Source organism: Ictidomys tridecemlineatus, chromosome 3 (assembly GCF_052094955.1).
Source record: "Ictidomys tridecemlineatus isolate mIctTri1 chromosome 3, mIctTri1.hap1, whole genome shotgun sequence".
NCBI classification, from domain to species: Eukaryota; Metazoa; Chordata; class Mammalia; order Rodentia; family Sciuridae; genus Ictidomys; species Ictidomys tridecemlineatus.
In genome coordinates, this window is record NC_135479.1 from 213,192,361 (window position 1) to 213,214,896 (window position 22,536).

The 22,536-nt window shown below is 56.8% G+C and overlaps 1 protein-coding gene across 1 annotated transcript in view; it reads left to right on the forward strand.

The window, feature by feature from the left end:
- Window positions 1-4,038: 4,038 nt before the first annotated feature.
- Umodl1 (uromodulin like 1) overlaps window positions 4,039-22,536 on the forward strand; it is a 55,271-nt gene continuing 36,773 nt past the window's right edge. Inside the window, exons 1-6 of the mRNA XM_078041202.1 lie at window positions 4,039-4,108; window positions 6,725-6,967; window positions 13,401-13,562; window positions 14,937-15,055; window positions 15,959-16,145; window positions 17,684-17,824. Of these exons, the coding sequence (XP_077897328.1) occupies window positions 4,039-4,108; window positions 6,725-6,967; window positions 13,401-13,562; window positions 14,937-15,055; window positions 15,959-16,145; window positions 17,684-17,824 (922 nt within the window). The remainder of the gene's footprint in view (window positions 4,109-6,724; window positions 6,968-13,400; window positions 13,563-14,936; window positions 15,056-15,958; window positions 16,146-17,683; window positions 17,825-22,536) is intronic.

Below are 22,536 nucleotides of genomic sequence, written 5' to 3' on the forward strand. Positions count from 1 at the left end.
CAGGTGGAGGGTGTGCGCCCAGCTGTGTCTCAGAGCTACATCCAGAGAAGGAGGGTCTTTCGGAAGCCGTGGGGCACCCCAGCCTCCTCAGGGCAGAGGAGAGCATATAGAGAAAGTCGTCTTACCCTCCCGTGGCGTGGGACACCTGCTCCAGGCAGCCTTGCCTTGCCCTCCTCCCCCAGGTGCCTGGGCCTCTCTCTGGGTGGCTCTGAGGGTGCAGGTTCCCTCAAGAGCCTCTGGAGGACACAGCCAGGGCAGGTGCCACAGTTGTCACACCAGGCCCGGGCTGGCATCTGTCCCCCACTCCCTGTATAGAGGATAGGGACAAGAGGTCAAGAAAGAGGCAAGCTGACCCAGAAGGGAGCCTGCATTGACAGGAGGATCCCCAGGAAATCTGTGACAGCCCTGTGGAGGAGCTGGCAGCTACCTCCTAGGTGGCCCCCGTTGTTCCCCAAGAAGCCCCGTCTTGGTGCCTGTGATCGCCGGGGAGCGGCCTGCGGTGGGCGGGAAGCCGGCTCAGCTTAGTCCAGGCCTCCTCCGAATCCAGACTTTTCCAGTTTCACGAATCTGCTGTCTGGCTCGTCACTGCCACTGCCCTATCCTGCTAGTGCTTCATGGAAATGAGCCCCGACTGCTGAGCTCTTGGAGAGGGGACTTCTCCTGCCTCCACCTGCATCTCCCCTGCTCCCGGACTCCAGTGGGACAAGGGCATCTGCAGTCGGGACAGTGCAGGTGTCTCCAAGTCCCCACTTCCACCAGGACAGCTCTCTGGCATGGAGCTGCTGCCGGCCTGCCTCTCCGGTCCATTCCTCCTTCCCTCCGGGCTGGCGTCCCCCACCTCGGCAGCCCTCCCTCCTCTCCCAAGGGAAGGTGGCTGTGTGGTGGCCTGGGGACAGGGTCCCAGAGGAGGCTGCAGGCTACTCGTGGTGCCTCCTCACCCTCCCAGCCGGGACCAGTGGGAGGACTTCACGTTGGCTGTGCTCGTCTGTCTCTGGGACACGGCTGCCATGCTCTGGAACCACCATCGGGGCAGACACACTTGAGCCACAGGGTGACGACACATGTGCCATTTTGCATGGGTGTGTGGAGCCTCCGTGAGCACACACAGGTCACAGCACTCAGACCCCAGGTGAGGAAGGGCCGTCAGGGAGGGAGACCCATGCTCTCCCTGTAATGGAGGAGATGAATCATGGCAGCCTCTGCTGAGGCTGTCCAGGGCCGGCAGGCCCTTCCTCACCTTATGTCTGTACGTGTGTGCAGATGTGAGGGAGCAGGCATGTGTGTAAACGTGCACGAGCTAGCATGAGTGCTGAGTGTGAACACGTGTGAGAGCTGCGTGTATGTGAACATTGGTGGGTGTGAAAGTGAATTGTGAGCATGTGTCAGTGTGTGAGGGAGCTGGTGGGACCGAGCCTGTGTGTGTGCATGGGTGTGTGTGAACCCTTCAACTGCACCCCGTGGCTTCCCCTGTTCTCCTGCGCGTGGACACTGGGTCAGCGGGACGCTGGGCTGTCTGATGGACATGCTGCTCTCTGATGGACACATCCTGGCCGTGCTGACTCTAAACAAGACCGTCCTTCCCTGCCGGCCACGGGGTGAAGCTGCTTCACCTAACAAGGCCAAGTGGAAAGTCCCCGCGGTCATCTGTGCCTGAGCCTGGCTCACCGAGCACAATCACACCCTCACTCACACACGCTCACTCACTTATCCACACCTTGCACCTGCACACACACTCAAACATGCTGACACTCATGTTTACTCACACACTCACAAACACACACCCATACAGTCACACACGAACTCTCATGCTCACTCATAATAACACTCTCACAAATAACACTCACTCCGTCACGTACACACCCAACACATGTGCACACACACCCAACACATGTGCGCGTGCGCGCGCGCGCACACACACACACACACACACACACACACACCTTTTGCTGTACCTTTATGGAGGAGTGATTGACAGGAAGACCTGTTGGTCAACAGCTAGAAACTGTTAACTTGGTTCTATATTGAAGACAGGCGTTTAACAATAGAGAAAGATGAGGACATTCCAGACTCCACCAAGTCCTCAGTGCCACGTCCTGCCCTCCCTGTGCTGGGCTGGAGGGTGCAGTGCTCTCTCCAGAGGGACCGGCAGGCCGTGGAGTAGAGTGGGAGGCAGGGGCCAGGCTGGGGTCCCCTCCCTCACCACGTGCCTTCCTGAACCGCAGCCCCCTTCCTGGAACCCACCTGGCGGAGGACCTGCGCTGTAGGGCGGTAGAGAATTGCAGGGAAAAGGAGTTTTACACTTTAATGTTGTCCCTGATTCACCTCCACATGCTATGGAAACTTCCTGTATGGTACAAACTTCCCGAGAGAGGGTAAATGTGGTATTATAAAGAAGATTCAGCTTGCATTTTAAATGTCCAAATTTACTCAGATTTTAATTATAATTTTCATTTTATTTTTTTTAAAGATAGAGAGAGGGAGAGAAGAGAGAGAATTTCTTAATATTTATTTTTCAGTTTTTGGTGGACACAACATCTTTTATTTTATTTTTATGTGGTGCTGAGGATCGAAACCAGCACCCCACACACACCAGGCGAGCGCATTACGGCTTGAGCCACATCCCCAGCCCTAATTTTCTATTTATTCTCCTAATGCTAATCAAATTGATTTCCTCGAACATGAGAGTTTTAGGATTGATTCTTTCCTTATTAAACTCTTTCTTTTTAACCTGTATTACAGCACAGTCTACGGGTCGGTCCTCACAAAACTTGGGTCTTCTGTAAAGGGACTTGCTGTCCTCCAGGGAAGCCCTGTGCAGGGCCCTTGGCTGTGGTTATTTCCAGCTTCTCTTTCAAGTTCTTGCCATGGCATCTGACACTGAGCCATTAGCCATGCAAGTGCAGCAGTGAGTCGCCGGGGAGATGAACCTACAGAGAATAGAAGACATGGCAACGTGGGCATGGGCATCGGGTGGAAGGCCCCCGGAGAGGACAGCTCTGTATTGAGGACACAAGGGAATTATGAGCTGGACAGCCAGGGGGCCCCTGTACCTACCCTGTTGTCTTCTCCGAGAAGCCAACAGCTTTCAATACCAAGTTACAAAAAGCACAAAGGCTTTGTGGGCTAGAGAGAGTTTGACACGGAATCTAAAAATCCATCTCACATGTAACATGACAGTTACTGAAATAAAAATGCCTCCTACAATTCCACCACCTCAACAGGCTTTCTCTTCTCCCCTTGATCTTCTCTGGGTTTCATCCACTTTCATGTAAGGTTGGGGTTGACTTCTTTCTGAAGGCAGTTGTATGAACTTTTGTTTTGAGTTTACAGTGCTCATTTTTTCTTAATACTGGTACAACATCTTCATGGTGGGCATTTCCCGATTCTTTAATATTCTATCCTCTGCAATAATTCATCCCCCCCCCCACTTGAGGCTGTTCCACGGGTGATTTTCCATTCCAGTCATGGGTAGTGAGCGTCTCTGTGAGCACAGCCCAGCGATCCCCAGGAGAAGGGGCTGGGGGGCTGGTGAAGCCCCACTCATGACTTCTGAGCTGTATTGTGGAGCTGTGTGAAGGGTGCCTTTCTGAGTCTGATGTACCACTTTGATTTGACGCTGTTTTCTCCTGCCAGTTTGCAGTGATAGGGTAAGAGAATACTTTGCACTTGGTGGGGGGACACAGATTTGGGTTTGCAATGCATTTTCTGGGTAACAATGAGATGGAACTCAGCGATGAGACTGGAGATGTTGGCCGCTCACCTTTCCTAAAAGATGCCATCTGCTTGGAGCAAGAATAGTCTGTGACATGCAGGAGCCCCCAGGGAAACAGCGGTAGCAGGCGGGCATTGATGAGCAGGCATAAGGGACTGCTCCCAGCAGATGCTCCCTCTGAAGCCATTGCCATCACCAGCAGCACAGGGGACAGAAGGCCTTTCCTTGGGGCCCAGGCGACGCAGGCCCTTAGTGCCCCTCCAAAGACTCAGACTGCTGCCTTGGAAGCCCTGGGTCCTGCGTGGCCCCTGCCCCCGAGGACGCCCATGACCCTGGGGCTGGCCCTGCTGGCTTTGGCCAGTGCTGTGGGTCTGAGCCAGGCCAGCAGCTTTACAGGTGAGGCATCTGGGCTCAGCGTGGGTGGTTCTTGAGGGAGGGGCTCCTTGGGAGAGGGTCTCATGAGGATGGCCCCTATGGGGACACCGTGTCTTCTCTGAGGGGTGGACCTGCTCCTGGATGGCCAAGCTGCATAAGTTGGGGAGCACCCTGCAAGCTTCCAGAAGGACTCTTTCAGTGCCAGGGTGCCTCTGGGGGTCCCGGGGATCCCTGGGGTTAAAATGTGGATTCAGAGCTGGCAGGGGGCAGGGTGGGGCCGGAAACTGCATTTGTGTGGGTGATGAAGGTGTGGTAGATCCTTGGACCCAGTTGGGGACAGCAAGCTCTTAGAGCAAGCTCTTAGAGATTATCTGGACCTAGGGGTATTGAAGTCCTTGATCCTAGGTCAGGACCCAGGAACCAGAGATGTTAGGGCTTGCCCTTCGCCACCCAGCTCCTAAGTGCAGAATTACTGCCATGGAGTGAGGGGTGGGTGAGGGCACCGGCAAGAGCCTCAGGAGACACAGGGTTTGTAGAGCTGCAGGGCTGGGGTGTAGCTCAGGGCAGAGTTCACAGTTAGCACACTGGGTTCCATGCCCAGTACCGCAAACAAACAGAAACTCGTGGATTTCTGAAACCACAGATTGCAAGAAATTGAGATTCCAAGCTTTAAAATTATTTCCTCTTAAAACTCTCTCACTCAGTTGGGAGTCTAAAGAGACCCACGCTGTCTCCAAATCAACTACAGCTTCCCTGCAGACAGGAGCGGGCACGTGTGTGTGTGTGTGTGTGTGTGTGTGTGTGTGTGTGTGTGTATGTGTGTGCATGGTGAGAGTGAGAGCCTGTGAACGTGTGTGAGTGTGTGCACACGTATGGGCTTGTGTGAGCATGTGCATGTGCACACACATGTGCCGGCTGGAGGGACCTCCTGGCCATTAGCTGGGACCCATAAACAGCAGGTGGAGGCAGGGGACTCCCTATACATCACATACTGTGGCCTCGGTGGACGTCTCCCCTTAGGTGAAGGTGAAGCCCTCTATAGCCACCTGACGCTGGGCACCTGGGGCTTCATCCTGCTCAGCATGGCCACCAAGTTTGAGCCCGGGTTCCTTCTGCCACTCTCTCACCCTCTCCTGGTCATATCTGAGCTTTTGGCCAACCGCCGCCCCACGACCCCAACTTCTCCTGTCCCATGCCATGTCACCAAGGCTCTGTGCTCTCCAGAGCAGACTGGACCTACATTTGGCAGAGGAGCCACCAGGTCACCCCCGACCCACAGAGTCCCCTGAGGAGGGCGACTGGGATGCAGCATCCCCCAGGAAGGTGGCAGCTTGTCCTCTGTGACTGGAGAGGTTTCTTCTCCGCCCTGGGGCTCCACCCAGAATAAGGCTGCACCCCTTCCATCAGCCAGTCCACGGCTGGCTCTGCCCAGTTTCTTCCTGGTTCTCACTATCTGCCTGTTTGCGAGTCACCCAAAAGTCCAGGGCAGGGGTCTTCAGAGGTGCCATCCTGGGGTGGGGACAAAGGCAGTGGCTCTTCTTAGGATTATTTCTGCCCCTGTATGATATGAGTTCCTCCCAGCAACCCACCGCGTTGCTCTGGGAGGGAAATAAGTGGTGGCATTGGCCCTACCTGCAGGCTGCAGTCTAGTGGGGTGGAGAGCTTGAGGCTGAGGCCCCGGCCAGCCACTCCTCCAGCCCATACCTGAGCCCAGCACACAGAGCCCCTGCTGGGTGCTGTGGGAGTTGAGGGGAGCCCATCTCCAGTTAGGCTCACCTCTTGAGCTTTTGGGGGTTAGCACCTGAACATATTTTGGAGGAACACAATCCTCCCCAAGCAGCTTCAGTGACATGAGGTGACAGAGGCTCCCTGGGAAGAGGGGAAGCCCCAGGAGCCACCTGAGGGGAGACAATGGCAAAGGGGCAGAGAGCTGGCAGATGTCACCTGTGCCTAAGTCTCAAGAACAGAGTACTCATATTGACAAAGGATCAATGGTAGGAGCCAGGCTCCAGGGCAGAGAGGCTCAGGGCCTGACGGGGTCAGCGGGAGGCTCCATCTAGAACAGGGTGACGTGCCCTCCGTCCTCCATGACAATAGTGACAGTTGCAGTGAGCTTCATCATCTGTGCACCTTTCACATGTGGCTACATATTTGTTATTTATCTTATTGGATTTTATTGCACAAAAGTTGTCACTGTCTTCTGCCTGGCCCGAGCAGGCCCCTGGTAGGAGGGAGTCGCTGCCTATCCGTGTCCCACATGCCCAGCCTGAGGCTCATGAGTCAGGTGTGCGCGAGATTCTACACTGCAGAACCAGAAACGTGCAGTAGACCACGGGACGGGACCTCCTGGTTCTGCTCCTTCAGCATCTTCACTGTTGGAGCCCTGGCTGCGGGGAGGTGGGAGTGGCCCGGGTGGCGGCTCACTCTAAGGAGGGATTTTTAGCCTGCAGACAGGTGTTGATGCACCCTTCCCATGACTCTCGGTGCACAGAGGCCAAGGCTGTGGTGGGGCAGGTGGCGGGACATGAGCGGCCCTACTGTGGCGATCCTATCCGCTGGCTGTGGCAGAGGTGGCCATCCATGTAACCCACGTTGATCTGACGCTTTGGTCCCACCTCTTTGCCCCCTCCCTCATAGAAAAAGGCCTGTCCTTGCTGAGCTACCAGCTGTGCAGCTACCTGGAGACCCGAAGCGTCCCGAGAGTGGAGGCTGTCCAGACTTCCCACGTTGTCCACACGTCCTGCGGGGGCTGGATCCCATGGAGGTGGTGCCCCAAGACTGTTTACAGGACACAGTACCTGACGGTGGAGGTCCCCGAGTCCAGGAACGTGACCGACTGCTGCAAGGGCTACGAGCAGCTCGGCCTCTACTGCGTCCTGTGTGAGTTCCGGGTGCAGGGCGGTGGCAGGGCAGAGAGGGCGTCTCCGGGACTGTCATGTGCCTGCTGTCAGCACTGAACTGTTTAGGTCTTGTGCATTAGGGTCATCTGAAGGGGGTCACAGGCCCACCCCCAGAGCTCTGAGTCTGTGGGTCCTGATGAAAGGCAAGAGTTGGCCTTCCGGCCTGTTCCCAGGTGGTACGGAGGCTCACCCAGGGCCCGGGAGCTGCAGACCCGCCCGAGCTCGGAGGCTGTGCAGGCTCCTCCCCAGCCGCAGTCTTCTCCTTTTGAAGGTCATGGTTAGGTGATGTGAGTTCCAGCTCACGTCCTGGCCTGAACCCTACAGTGGGCCGGAGGGCCAGGCCTCCCCCATCACTGCCCAGAGGCCGCGTCCTCCTGCCTCCACCCTGCAGTGTGAAGCTGCTGCTGTGAGCAGAGGTGGCTGTTGCCAAGGCGACCAGTGTGGCTGCCAGGGCCACAGCAGGGCCAGGCAGGGCTCAGATGACCTCTTCCGGGAGGGAGTGTGAGAGGCAGGGTGCGTGGGTGGTGCTGCTCGCTCTGAGTCAGGATCAGATCAGAGTGAGCCTCCGTGCAGTCAGAAGGTCCTCTCCTGCCCTGGGGAGGGCAAGTGGGAAGGGGTGCCCGCTAGGTGTCAGCAGGGCCACCCAGGACACGAGGGCAGCAGCCCAGGGCGGAAAGCACTAGCTGTGGGGGCCCCGAGAAGGCCCCAAGGGACCAATTCCTGTGGCCCAGGCCAGGATGCCAGCAGGCTGGGAGCCCCCCAGTTCCCCAGTGCAACATCGTCCAGGATGGGCGGTGGACACTTCCCATTGTCCTGTTCAGGGGGCCAGGTGTAGAGAGGGCTGAGGGCTCTGGACTGATGCCTGTTAAACAGGAGCCTGACCAGCACCATCGCCATCAGCCTCCTCTGCAGAAGAAAGAGGGCCAGCACCGGGCAGCGACAGGCTGTCCCTGTCCATTCACTAAGTGATGGGGTCCAAGGAGTCCCTTTGTGCCCACACCCCAGCCCTATTTCCATGTTCCTGTCTCCAGGGCTCGTGGGCAACTGTGGCTCCTGCACCACCTCCCGGGGCTGGGGTCACCTTGCGTTCCCAGCCTGTTGCTGCAAAGGCCTTGTGGCTCAGAGCATCATGGCCTGGGGCTCGTGATCTGGCCATTGAAGGCTGGCACAGGCCTGCCCCGTCCCATCTCAGTGTGACAGCAACCCTTCTTCTGACTTGTTATTGCTATCAGGACTAGTGAGGTGACACAGCTGGAGGGAGTGAGGCAACCCCGAGGGAGACCGATCCTCAGCCCCTTCCCACCTCCAGCCCTGCCTAGGGCACCTGCGGCCCTGCTCTGCTCCACACGCTAATCCCCATGGAAGAGAAGACTGGCGGCTGGTGGCCCTCCCCACCACCTGCCCCCACCTTCCCTCCGCAAACCAGCATCTAGAAGGGCCTCTTGTGGGGCCTTGGCATTAAGAGCATGAGGACCTTTAATTAGGGACTCTCCAGGGTGAGGGAAGGTGCAAGTGTTCTAGATAGAGAGTCTCAGGTGAGCACAGTGCTGCTCTGGGGCGCTGCAGGCGACCCTGTGGCAGGTGCAGGCAGGGTGAGGCAGGTAAGGGATGGCTGGGGGAGAGGGAGAAAGGTGCTGTGAGGCAGGACAATTCATGGTCCCCTTGATTCCTGGAAGTGTGACTCTAGTAGCGGGGGACCCAGAGAGGCAGACAGGACCCTGGAAAGAAAGGAGAGGAAATGGGCATTGGTCAGTGGTGTTGGAGGGTCAGGCCAGATAGGAGATCCTTGCTCCTGTCACTCAGGAATAGCTCTGCCTGGTGTGACCCCAGCCAGAGAGAGGCCAGGGACCTGACCAGGACTGGCAGCTAGTGGGCAGGCTGGGGAGGGGCCCCAAGTCTCTGCCCTCACACCATCATTTTCTGGTTCACCAAGCTGCACTTGCTGTTGGGGAGCATTTGAGGTCAGTGGCCATGTGATGGTGGGAGGGGAACATTTCAGGGCACCAGGGACACTGGGCTCTCCCTGGGGAAGGTCCCTGCTGGTGCCAGGGCTTGTCATATAGCATAACCCACGGGGCCGCCGTGGCTCCCTCTCTGTGCGGGACCATCGTAAGCACTGATCTCTACCCAGCTCTTGTTCAAAGGCAGGCCCTGGCGGCCTGAGGCTGCCGGTGGGCACCACATCTACACCATGGATGTGGATGGGCAGCCCAGCCTTGCCCAGTGTTCTGGGTCACTCCATGACTGTTTTGTGAATGCCCATTTGGAGCCACCCCTGGTGGGTTGGCCGTGTAGAGCTCGAGCAGCCCAGCCAAGACCCGCAGCTCGGGTTTGCACAGGATGAAGCTGGTGCAGAGCTGGACCCCACGGGTGGACGGTGGGAGGGACAAAGAAGCCCAAAGACATTTTTTCCTCTGGCAAAGCCTCTTGCCCTGGTGCCTTTGCATCAGTACCTTGTCCCCAGGTGGCAGCAAAACGCCACTTTCCCTTCTCTTCTCTTCCCTGAAGGCCCCTTCCACCTGTGGGCCCAGCACTGCTGGGAAATGATAAGTCACATTTTTTTTTAATTTAAACTTTAAAAAATGTAATAACAAAAATGAATGCACGGCCATTGGCCATTCATCAAAAATGAACGCACAAATAATTTGGAAGCACGGTCGGAAATTACCCCAAAGCCCGCCACCCGAGAATAACCCCAGTTAGATTTCTTCTGGTCTATATCCAGGGAGGGCATCTTATGGAGGATGGTGGCCCCAGACAGGGATTTCTGAAGAACACCCTCACCCCTGGCCAGGCCGCCCAGGCGTCTTCATGTCAATAAGTATTATCTACTGCCTGACTTGATGGCTCCCGCACACCACCTCCGCGGACGTAGCAGTGCTTCTTATGCACTGCTTAACATTTAGTTGTTCCCCATGTTTTTATTATCATAAGTAATGCTGAAAATCATAAGGGACACTCACTGCTCCCCACAGTAGGATCACTATCAGGGTACCCCCTGAGAAGTGGGACCAAGCGTCTTGCCAAAGCTCACCATGTCCAGGGACTCCTGGCTTCTGCACGGCTCACTGTATGGGCAAGCTCCCCTCCTCGGGCGAGCCAGGGCCCCACTGGACCAGGAGGCCCCGTAACTCCCATCCCTCCCTGATGATGGCCGGGGCCCTGGAGGAACAAGGCAGGAAAGGATGCTACCACAGGGCAGTGGGCTCCGCAGCCCCTGGGATGTGGCTGCCTGGACGGAAATCGCAGCGTCATCTCGCTGAGTCAGGACTACCTGGGCTGCCGGGTGCCCGGTTTCATGGTTCGCCTTGAGTTAGGGAAGGAGAAGGAGATTCTTGACTTCTGCCCAAGTTGGAGTCATTGGTGTTTCTCTGATGGCACTGGGTGAGCCACCAGTGGAGGCAGGGAGGGGATTCCCAGTAGTCAAACGGAGGCGCAGAGCCTGGACCGAAATCCCGCTGTCGTGATCAGGCGGCCGAGGCTGGAAGCCAGTTTTGGGGGGTGGGCTGTATTTTCTTTAAATTTAAATAAACATGTTAGCTTAGGACAGTTTAAGGCAAAGAAGGCACATAGCTCCCTGCCACGCCTCTGAGCTTCCTCGTGTCACTGGGATGGTTTATCCCAGTCGAGGGTCCGGGCATGGGACTCCATGTTTGCCTGGATTGGTGGCCCACCTTGCCTCGCCTCTCTTCTGTCCCAGGAGCCCACCTCACACTCAGACCTGGCATCTTTTGTCCTTGAGGCCCTTGCCACTCACCGCAGGGGTGAAGCAGGGCGCCCGCTCTCCCTCCTTGGCCTGTGCAGACAGCCATTTCTTTTTTCTTTTTAATATTTATTTTTCAGTTTTCGGTGGACACAACATCTTTATTTATTTTTTTTAATGTGTTGCTGAGGATCGAATCCAGTGCCTCGTGCATGCCAGGCGAGCGCACTACCACTTGAGCCACAACCCGAGCCCCCAGACATCCATTTCTTATGCCCCAGAGCCATTGCTGGCCTGGCCCTCTCTCTGGGACCTGGAGACATTAGTGCAGTCACCTGGATGCCGAGGACACCAAGGTACAGCCAAGAACGACTCAGAAAGCAGGGAGTTACTTCAGCCATTTGAATCCCATAGCGAGAAGCGGCTACAGCAGCTTCCTGGGTACAGAGAGCCAGGGGACCCCCATACATTGAGAGCTTCAGCTGCCCTGCTCTGCCTTGGCAGACACAGCCACCCTCGGAGAGGTGTTCCCAACACAAGAGAGGAGCAGGGTCTTCTGTTCTGTCAAACACCTGTGGGGCCCCAGGAGAATGGGCCTGGGCCACAGCCCCTCGAGGCCTCCCGTGGGCTTGGCCCCTCGCCTGCCTCCCACCTTCATGGGGACAGCCGCAGAGCCTGGTTACCAGTGGGACTCGCGGAGCTTCGCGGCCCTTGAGGGGCTCATGGCAGTCCTGTGGGCCACTGGCGAAGACACACACCTTCTGGTGCCTCCAGGCTTGAGCCGTGTGGGCTGGGGCAGCACTGCAGGGGGCATGGCCCCTGCCCGGCTGCTGGGTGGGAGGCTGAGCTCCCAGCCTCCTGGTACCGACTGCCTCTCTCCTGCCTTCTGCTGCCCTCCCGCTGCCCTTTTCCTCCTCGGGCTCCCATCTCAGTTTTACTCCTCCTGGGAATGAGATGGTGCCTCCCAGTCTGGCCCACCTTCCAGGCTGGCTGGGGAGGTCTGTCCCGCTGCATGTCCAGCTCTCCTGGACTTCAGTGCGTGCTCCACTGTCTCCCTGCAGTGGCTCCTGGAGCTCAGCCCCGGGCTCCAGATTCTCCCCTCCTCCCTCTCCTGCTTTCCTGTGGCTGGAACGCCATCTCCCTGGACTCCTGGCCCTTGCTAGGACCCCGAGAAGCCCACCATGGCCACCCCACCCCATTACTGAGCTCCTGGTCACTAGGATCACCAGTCCTTGCAGGTGGCTCCCTCTGTCCCTGGCCTCACATCACCTGTGTCCCCACAGCAGCTCCCTCCGTCCTGGTGATCCCATGTCTGCCAGGAGTGACTCCCAGGCCATGTTCACAGCACACGCTGTGCTAACAGGCCCTGGGCTCTGCAGCCACCAGCCTCAGCTGACCCTCGTGTTGATGGGGTGGGGTGTGCACTGCTAGTGCGTCTCCACACAGGTGTCCAGTAACTTGTCAGACTTCACATGGACAAGGCTGGACTCTTGAGGTCCTGGCCACTCTTCCTGCAGCATCCCCAGCTGAGGACCAGAGACAGGTGGGTGCCCTGGTCCGCAGCCTCGGAGGCTCCCTGAGGCTCCTCTTTCTCTTGCACCCCACCTTCTGCCCTGTCTGTTGGCACATCCTGGAGATGCTTGTAGCTGATAACTCCGGTCTGACTCCTCACCTTCTCTGCCACCCGGCCTCCGCATCCCTCCTGAATCATCGTGACAGCCTTCCTCCCTTCTGAGGATGCTCCCCAGCAGGCAGAAGGGCCGCCACAGTGTGGACCAGACCAGCACGTGCCCTGTGCCCCCAGGAAGCAGGAGGACAAAGGGAAGGTGCAGCACACAGGGGCTATTTCACGGCATTGGCCATAAGTGGAGAAGTTGGCTGTTGGATCTCCAGGCACCTCAGGTTTTCACTGAAGCCAGGCAGCTCCAGCCTCCAGGGCAAATTGAGAGTCACAGGAGATGGGGTACAGAGCAGGCCAGAGTAATTAGAGGGACTGGGGGTACCAATAGTGTCCCTATCATCACTAGATGGCTCAAATCTCTAGGGCCCCCACTCATGCACAGGGTCTCTGCCCCCGCTGAGCCTCCTGCCCGGCCACAGACAGACCCTCTGAGGGTCCAACACTCCTCACCTCCTGGCGACGGGGCTGGAGTCACTCTGCCGGGCTCCTTTGGCTTGCCAGACGGAGGCACTGCATCTCCCTCCAGAGCCTTCCCTGACACTCCCCCGCCTACCTTATCTCAGGCTCTGCTCCTATGTGACCTTCTGTAGGTTCACTGCAGATTCCGTCCCCCTGGAACACAGTCTCCAGGGTAGATTGTCTGGGGCCACAGCTGGGCCAGGCACTGAGCACCAAGCCTGGCCACAGTAAGTGCTCGGTAGATGTTCAGGGGCTGAATGAGCGAGCGAGTGGAGCAATCGGGAGAGGAAGCCATATGGGGTCCTGGAAGAGGGTGTAGAGCCACCGTCCCTGGACTCTGCAGGTCAGAGGAAAAGGAGGCCCCAGGACCTCCACCAAATCTGGCAGCCCTATGGCCAGGCAATGGTAGAACCAACAGGGCTGGAGGTGGTCCCAGGCTCACAGCCTGGAACCTCTGGGAACTACGGGAGGGGCTCAACTCTGCATGCAGCACCCGCTCACAGCTCACCAAGGGCTTTCTTTTTTTGAGATTCCAGATCATTAATTGTTTCCGTTCTCCTTTCCCCTTAGCCCTGAATCGGTCTGGGGAGTTTGCATCAAGACCTGGTGTCTGCCCAACAGCAGGGCCACAGCTACCCACCTCACAGTGCAGCTCGGACACTGAGTGCCCTGGGCTTCAGAAGTGCTGTCCCTGGTCAGGGGGCCACCACTGTGTGGCTCCCACACCTCACGGTAGGGCTGCTAGGAGGAGGGTCTCATGGGGAGGGGTGGGCGGGTAGGCACCTAGCAGCAGCAGCCCCAGTGCAGGTAGGGTGGCTCCTCCCCGGATCTGCTTGCTGGAGCACTGGGCAGAGCTGGGCTCTCGGTGCCCTGGAGTGGCGAGGCGCTCCTGTTGGGCAGAGACCCAGGTCTCCTGGCAGCTGCAGGTGGGCTCCTGCATGGGAAGCTAGGGCTGGATGCTCAGCAGATGTTTCAGCAACCCAACACCAAGAGCAGGTGCTGACTGGCCATGTCTGCTGGTCCGGAAAGTTCTGTCCTAACCACAGGTTATACCTAGAAGCATGGGTGGGCCAGTGTTCAGAGCTAGGGAAACAGGTGAAATAAATGTATATAAGAATCACATACAATATATAGTCCTATTAGTAAGTATATAGCCATAAAGGAATAGTATAAACAGTATCAAGTATTATTAAATACTTTGTGTTCACTATACCATTCAACGATATATTGTGGTATTTATAGTATGGTTTACATACAGTATTATATAGTATATTATGTAATACATAATTATGTATTATGCTGGTTGATATTAATAGTATAAATAGAATCCACAAAATCATGGCCCAGTGTATAATAACCCGATACATCAGTGCAACATTATACTAGCGAGGATCGCAGCATACACTTGCATCCTGCGTCTCTTTTCAAATTCCACTGCTTTGGCTCCCAGGCCTTCTGACCTGTCAGCCCCTCACAGGTTGGGGCCAGTGGTCTTCATGGCCAACGGGAGGGAGAGGAGCTGTGGGCAGGTGATTTAGGGAGGGAGGGGTGGGCAAAGGTTGGCCTCCTGCCTTCTGGCCTTCCGTCCTCACCCTACCTGTTTAGTCAGCTATTGTGATGCTATGAGTTAAAGACTTGACCAGAATAGCTGCAGAGAAGGAAAAGTTTATTTAGGGGCTCACGGTTTCAGAGGTCTCAGTCCATAGTAGGCCAGCTCTATTCCTCGGGCTTGAGGTGAGGCAGGACACCATGGCAGAAGAGTGGGGCAGAAGGAAGCAACTCACATGATGACCAGAAACAGAGAGAAAGTCTCCACTGGTCAGATACAGATTATATACCCCAAAAACACGCCCCCAATGCCCACCCCCTCCAGCCACACCCACCTGCCTCCAGCCACCACTCAGATTCCCATCAGGAATCGATTCACTGATTAGTTTAAGGCTCTTGCAACCGAATCATTTCCCCTCTGAACCCTCTTGTATTGTCTTACGTGTGAGCTTTTGGGGGACACCTCACATACAAACCCCAACACCACCAGTGGCCTCTGGTGGCCAGCCCTGCCCTGGTCCTAACTCACTGGCATTCACCCTCCAGATGCAGGTGCAGCTCCAGAGAGGAGCCGGGTGAGCTGGTACAACGTGACCATGCTGGTGAAGGTGGACTTTGTGGACCTGCAGCATGTGGACCCCGGGCTGCAGAACCACACGCGCCTTCTGTGCTCCTTGGTGGGTGGTAGGCGGAGAGGAGCTGGGGGTGGGACAGGGAGGGGGACGTCTCATGAGTGGTTCCCAAATGACAGGCTCTGAACCAGACTGGAATTCTCAGTTTAAAGATACCAGCTTCAAGCTGGGCATCGTGGTGCATGCCTGTAACTCCCATGGCTCGGGAGGCTGAGGCAGGAGGACCACAAGATGAAAGCCAGCCTCAGCAACTTAGTGAGGCCCTAAGTAATTACGTGAGACCTAAATAAAAATAAAATAAAGGGCTGGGGATGTAGCTTAGTGATTAAGTACTCTTGGGTTCAATCCCTGGTACCCAAAACAACAACAACAACAACAACAACAAATTACCAGCTTCAGAGAGATACAACCCACTTGCCATCAAAGGTCTATCGAGAAGCACAAGGGGTCCCACCATTCTAGGGGCTGGAAGTCCAAAATCAGAGTGTTGGGGATCCGGTTCCCTCTGGGCACTGCAAGGGCTCCAGGCCCCTCCTGGGCTGTGTGGCGTCCTCTCCAGTGTTCCTCGGCACCGCCTTCCCTCTGTGTCTGGCTCTGGGCTCAAGTTTCCACTGTTGATGAGCACACCAGGATTATGGGATGGGGCCTGCTCTGATGAGCTCACCTTCACAAGTGACATCTGCAGCAAAACCATCTCCAAATCAGGGCACAGTCAGGGGCCAGGGGTGCAAGTTGGAGGGCACCGTTCAGCCCACCACCGCTGCTGCTGCGAAGGCCGTGTGAGTCTGGTCTGCAGGGCTTTCACTGGGAGGGTCACAGTGCAGAAGTCCTGCCACAGTGCTCTCTGTGGAGCAGAACAGGGGATGTGTGTGCCTGTGGTTCCAGCTTCTCCCACCTCGGGTTCCCTGTCAGGCTGAAGAGGATGTCTCTCTGATGCTCTGATTCCAGGTCACCAGTGCCTTGCAGCTGCTGGACCCCGCTGTGCACTACCTGAGCTCAGCCAGACAGGACCCCTCCACCACACTGTCATGGCTGCTGCTGGGTCTGCCTCAGCTGCTGCCGGTGGCCAAGGTCTCCTCTATGCTGAATGACATCGTGAAGCGGGTCTATGAAGTGGTCAGCATCCAGGTGCAAGGTTGGTCTTCTTGCCCGAGTGGTCCAAATACAGGCTAGCTAAGGTCAGAGCCAGTCCTGCGCACTGGCAGGCAGGGATCCCCATGCCCAGTGTGTTCCTCCTGCCAGGGTGGTGGTGGGCAGTGGTGGGTGGAGGTGGGCGGTGGTCCTTCTGCCTAAGCCAAGGTTAAACTCAGGTCCCAAGCACAGGTTCAGAGACCTTCCCTCCCCTCTCTCCTCCAAGCCTTCCTCCTCCCTGGGAGGCCTCTCCTTCCGTCCAGGGGCCCCCGAGTGCAAAGCCTAGAGCACACTCCAGGAGTGTACTCTTCCAGTTCTTGGGCTCCTAAGTCTCGCTCTGGCCTCCTTCCCACCTTCGACAAGGGCGTCTTTCCCCCAGGAGGCTCTAACAGCAGAATTTGTGCACAGTTGAATTTTCACTTGCTGAGGCCCTCAGCTGTGGCCTTGATTCCAGGATAAATGACAGGGTGCTTTTTAGTTGATGACAGAGGTTGGCAAAGTGTTTTCCTGAAAAGGGACACAGAGTCAATATTTTTGGTCTCGTGGGCCACATGGTCTCTGTCTCAGCTGCCCAGCTGTGGCCCTATAGCATGAGCAGCCGCCATGGCACAGAAGCAAAAGGCGGGGCCAGTCCAACCCTTTCTGAGTTGGGAGCAGGCGGCATGGCCCAGCTCACAGGCCCTGGGCGGGGCTGCTCCCCTGACAAAGCTTGGCCTGGGACGCTGAAGGTCAGCCTGAAGGAGCCATGAACACTCCGGGGATTGCACTACCTTTCTTTGCAAGGCACGGATGTTCTTGGAAACCAAGCCAGGCTGGCGCAGGGCCAACGGTCCGAGTGCTGGGGTGTCGTGCCCACGCCCTCAGCTAGTGGTCATGGGAGCACACCTGGCCAGCAAGTGGTTTACCCCTCGAGGCTGCAAACCTACTGCAGGATGTGGATTTGACTGGGTGCTTTGGGGAGGGTATAAGGAAGCAAGTTTGTTCTAGACTGAAGTGGAACAGTGGTACGACTGGGTAGCTCAGTAAGTCTCATCTATGGGATGTGAAGAAACTGCACAAAGATGAGCCTTAGAGGGAAAGACTAATGATCCCATAGTGTGGCCGAGAGAGGGGGGTCTGCGCTTTGTGGGTGATGCGTGAGCTAATTCCTGTTGGCGCTTAGAGACTCCAGTGAAGGGGCCCAGCTCTGCCTGGCTTTGTCCTGGGCACAGAGCGGCCTTGCCCTGAGGTCAGTGTTCTGGGGGATGGTGTCTGCCTGATGGGAGGATAACAGGGCCACCGCGAGTGCCAGGCCCACTCAGAACATCCAGGGTGGCTCCAGTTTTCTTTCTCATTCAGAAAACTGCCCAGGCACGTGGTTTATTCTGGGGTCCCTCATTTCATGACCACTCACTCCGGCTCAGGCCACAGAGGCTGCCCAGGGCGTGAGGTGCCTGGTGAGGGTGTGAAGCCCTGCCTGCAGTGGGCAGCTGGGAGGACACGTGTGGCGCCCCACGGGAGGGCGGAGGTATGTGACGGGCCGCCCTGACCTCTCTTTCTCAGACGTGGACGAGTGCTCCCACCATGGGCTCCATGCCTGCTCTGGAGAGGAGCTGTGTGTGAACGGGGAGGGCTCCTACCAGTGCGTCTGCCCACAGGACTCCTCGGCCTCGGCTCCCCAGAAGCTGAACGGCACGGGCAAAGGTAAGACGGGGCTCCCCAGATGGCATGCGCCAGGCTGGGGTCTAGGGGAGGGCTGAACCCTCCCGGTGCTGTCTCCTCTGCCCAGGTCTCCTGGCGGTCACTCTCGCAATCATTCCTTGATCTAGCAGATGACTGTCCAGTGCCACCCACTGCCCCGTTGCTGGTGAAAGGGGCGGGCACCAGCTGGCAGTGGTCGCCCTGGGGAACCTCCCGTGGTTGTTAGGCGTGGGCTGGTGTAAGGGGGATGGTCTTGAGTCCCTGGAGGGTGAGGGCATGTTGAGACTTAGGCTGGACCACCGGCAAGAGCTGGCACTGACCCTGGCTTTGCCTGGGCAATCTAGGGGCAGAAAGTGTGTTGGGTGCTGGCAGAGACACTGAGAAGGGACAGCCTGGCTCTGTCCTGTTGGGGATATCGGAGGCTGGGGTGTCCCAGGTGCTGTCTATGTGACTGGCTTCTGCCAGCCCAGGGCTTATAGTAAGAAATAACTGTACACAGTGGTTCCCCCTTATCCTTGGTTTCATTTTCAAGGGTTTGCATTCACCTGTGATCAGCCACATTCTGAAAATATTAAGCAATTCCTAAATTTTAAATTATGAGCCTTTCTGAGTAGCACGATGAGCCTTCTGTTCCACTCCATCCCACCCAGGACGCGGAGTGCCTCTGTCCTGTGTCTCCACACTGTATGCGCTACCCACCATTAGTCACTTGGTGGTCCTCTCCGTTCTCAGGCCGCCTGTCACAGTACTGCAGTGTTTGTGCTCAAGGTATCAACAGTCGAGTGACATCACAACGCCGACGTCACTCTCCCCCGTTCATCCCATGTGGCACTGTGCCATCTCACATCATTCCAAGAAGGGCAAATATGATGCAGTCAGACACTGTGATGAGACAGAAAACATCCCAGGATTTATCATAGTGTGTTGTTCGGGTGGTTCCATTTTATTGGTTGATCTTCTACGTTGGTTCTGGAGCAGGAACCCCCTTCTACTGTACCCGGGCTCCTTTGTCCCCGTCATTCCCTCTCCCTGCGGGCTGGGTGGTCATATCACTCCATACCAGGAGGGACACCGAGTGTCCCTTGGGGTTCAGGAGGGCTGCTGAGAGAGTGTCCCCTGTAAGAACATGCCACACGTGGCCAAGGCCCTGAGGCCTGGCTGACCTCCTGGTGGCTAGGGAAGGAGGAGCAGAGATGAGCCTGGCTCTGAGATGGGCCCCAGGGCTGCTGGCCAGGGCTGCCGTCCCTGTGAGGAGTGACCCGAGGGGCTCAGGGCCTCCGGCCTGACCTTCCCTGGGCTGCATGGCTGGAGGGTGTCCCTGAGACTGTGGCCTGTCTATTTCTGTCTGAGCCCCCACTCTGCAGGCCTGTAGGGGTCCAGGGTCAGTCCTCTTGAGCTGGAATGGTCTACCCACTGACAGGAGGGAGCGCAGGGGAAGAGGCCTGTGCCCTCTTCATTGCTGGAAGCGTCCTGGTGCAGGGGCGGGCACTGCAGTAGTTCTGTGCCACTGCGTTCTAGTAGCATCGTCAGGCGATGGCTTCAGGGTGGGCCCTCACACAGCCCTCAGCTGGGCAGCTACGTACCCTGTGGTGCAGCCCCTGAAGGAGGTGTGGACGCTGTTGACCCAAACGTTGATATGCAGGGCACAGCTGCATTGGCTGTTTCCATTAAAGGAAATCTGGAGTGGTAGCCAATCCTGGATCTCCAGGTGAAAGGAAGGAAGGAAGGAAGGAAGGAAGGAAGGAAGGAAGGAAGGAAGGAAGGAAGGAAGGAAGGAAGAGCCGACAGCCCAACTCTGGCAATCAATCACTCCTCTGCCACTGCAACTCACGACTTTGGGGATGCCATTAGAGCTGCACCCCACACAGATGCACCCCACGCCTGTGTGGAACCGCAGACGCCACAGACTTCCCAGTTGTAGATCCCAGGTCAAGAATCCCCCCTTTAGTGAGAACACAGGTTGAGATATGGTTATTTTTACTCTGGGCAGTAATCTGGAAAAATATTAGGCTCTATTTACAGTTAGCAATGCCGCCAGCCCAGCTCCGCCGAGCCCGCCAGTGTAGAGCGTTGCCAGAAGGCCGCCAGCCCCGCTTCCCTTCCAACAGGGCAGGACAGACAGCTCCAGCACGTCCAGACCAGAGTCTGGGGAGTTCCAGTTGCGCACTGCTAAGGAATCAGCATGTGTTTTAAATTTAGATGCTAATCTGAATGAGCAATCCCCTGGAATGGCTAAGAGGTACAGTCCTTGGAAAATACAGCACAAATCTCAGATATTTTTCTTGTGAAATTCGTCACTCAATTAATGACACAGGGCAGCTGTATTCTTGAACTTACCAAAACCCGTGAGGAATGGCCACAGTCCACACTTAATGTTCCAGGAGCGGGGTCCCTCTCCCATTGGCCTCCATCCTCAACTGGAGGCCCCCAGCTGTCCAGCTCCCTGAGGAGGGGTCTCCTGAACCTGGGCTTGGCTGGCAGGGGGTCAGTGGCAGCAGCAGCAGAGTTGGCGAGGAACAGCCGCCCAGGCTTGCCCCAGCCAGGCTCTTGGCTCCAGTCAGCTTTCCGTGGCGTGCTCAGGACTTCAGCCCTGATCCATCCCCCCTGGTTCTGTATTCATGAGGGTCGGGTGCAGGCAGGCAGGCCCAGGGGGAAGGGAACTGAGTCTGACACCCACCATGACAGGCTGTGTCCCAGCACGATTTCCTGAGCAGCTGGAGGGTAGGGCTGCTGGGAGCAATGAGAGCCCAGGCCCACAGACAGGAGTCTGAGGTACCCCACTGAGAGGGGGGTCAGGGCCAGGATATGCCCCCAGCTATGGGGTGGGGAGAGCCCTGCAGCAGGGACCTCGCTGCCTGCAGTCACAGGATCCAGGTTGCCCCTGCCCACGGACCATGCCCGGAGTCAAGGACTGAGTGGTGACATTTGGGGTCACATTTTAAGAAGGAAAAGCTGGAATAAGCAGAGGAGGGTGTCCTGGCTAATGAGGGACCTCAAACCCAGTTCCAGGGGCTTATCCCAGGAGACAGAAGGCCAGGTGCAGAAGGAGTAGCCTTAGGGGAGGGCGCAGAAGCGCGTTAGCTCAGGATGTCAGGAGTTGGTCATTTTATAGCAAAATGAGGAACTTTCTCCTGTGTGCTGTGCCAGTCACAGGACGGCTGCCTCAAACACTGCTGGAAGCAGAGTCAGGAGGTTCCTGAGTGTCCTGTGGCTGCTGTGACAAAGTACCACACGCTAGGTGGCTTACGCAGCAGGAACGAGGTCTCCCACACTTCTGGAGGCCTGAGGTCCCAACAGGTACCAGCAGGGCTGGGCGGGGCTGTGCTCCTGGGGAGCGTCTCTGCCTGCCCTCCCACCTTCGCCTGCTGCGGCCAGCATTCCTGGCCTGTGGTCACGTCGCCAGCCTTCAGGGCCACTGTCTTCAGGTCTTTCTCTGCTCTTCTGACACTTGCAGTTGCATTTAGCACCACCCTGGGCAATCCAGGACACTCTCCCCATCTCAAGACCCTCAGCTTACATCCACCTGCAAAGACCCTTTTCCAGAGAGCCGGCAGTTCCTCAATCATTATGTGGCAACTGTGGCCAATGGCTTAGGAGTCAGCAGGGAACTGTCAAGTCAACAGCCCTGCCACTTAGGGCTTGACCTTTCTGGTCACCTCTGTGAGATGATGTCACAGAAGAGCCTCTTAGCTGGGATGGTGGCAAGAGGTACATGGGGCACCATGACTGGCCCAGTGACAGCTTGGACCGAGTGTGGCATGCCTGTGTTGTTCTACCTCACAGGCTTGCAACCGGAGTGAACTCCCAGCTCCATGGCAGTGTCCCTGCACCCCTGGAGGCTGCCTGGGGAGGACCCTTCCTTGTGCCTGTCAGGCATTGCTGTGGCATCACGTAGCTCTCCCTGTGTCTGTGTCAGTGTGGGTGCATAGTAGATGCTCAACAAACCTCAAGCCTCTGAAGCTGCCTCTGTTGCTGGTGGAAAGCCTTTGAATGGGGGATATTGCAAGTTTCCCAAGGCAATCAATTGGAGAAGGAGCTGCACAAATATTCAGAGGTAGCATCAGCCTTAAGGGCTGCATTTCTTTGGGTGGGAAGGGATTCTCTTTCTCCTAGAGCTCATTTGCACACAGGAACACAGAAGCTGCCATCTGTGGACGCCTTGAGGTCTCACAGCCTTCAAGGTTCTAGGTTTGCAGCCTCAACCCAACAGTCCAAGAACCCTTGGCTTTTCATTGAAAGACTGAGCGTAGGTTATTAGGCGCCATGTGCATGGTCTTCCCAGACCTCTTCCCAACACCACCCTCTGAGTCATGTTCCTTCCACCCTGCATGGAGACACTCTCAGAAGACACTCTGGGGTGGCCCTCAGTACAGAGAGGTCATCTTCTGTTGCATGTCAGTTGTGATTTCCCAGCAGCAACAAGGAGACAGGGACTGTGTGCTGCTGCTCAAGCTTCCAGACTGGCCCTGGGCCCCATCAGGTCTCAGGCCACACCTGGTCCCCCAGCCACGTGGAGGAAAAAGTGCTTGGTGCCACCTGTGTTGACTGTACAGTCAGAATGTGCAGCAGATTTTCAGAAAAGAAGTCGGGCCCTTCCCCAGTCTCTGAGTGAGACACGTGCTCCCAGGTCACAGACTGACGTGCAGTGCCGTTGCCGGAGGCTGGGCCGGGGCTCCAGCGACTGTGGATCTGGGGGGAGGCCTGCACTGTCAGGA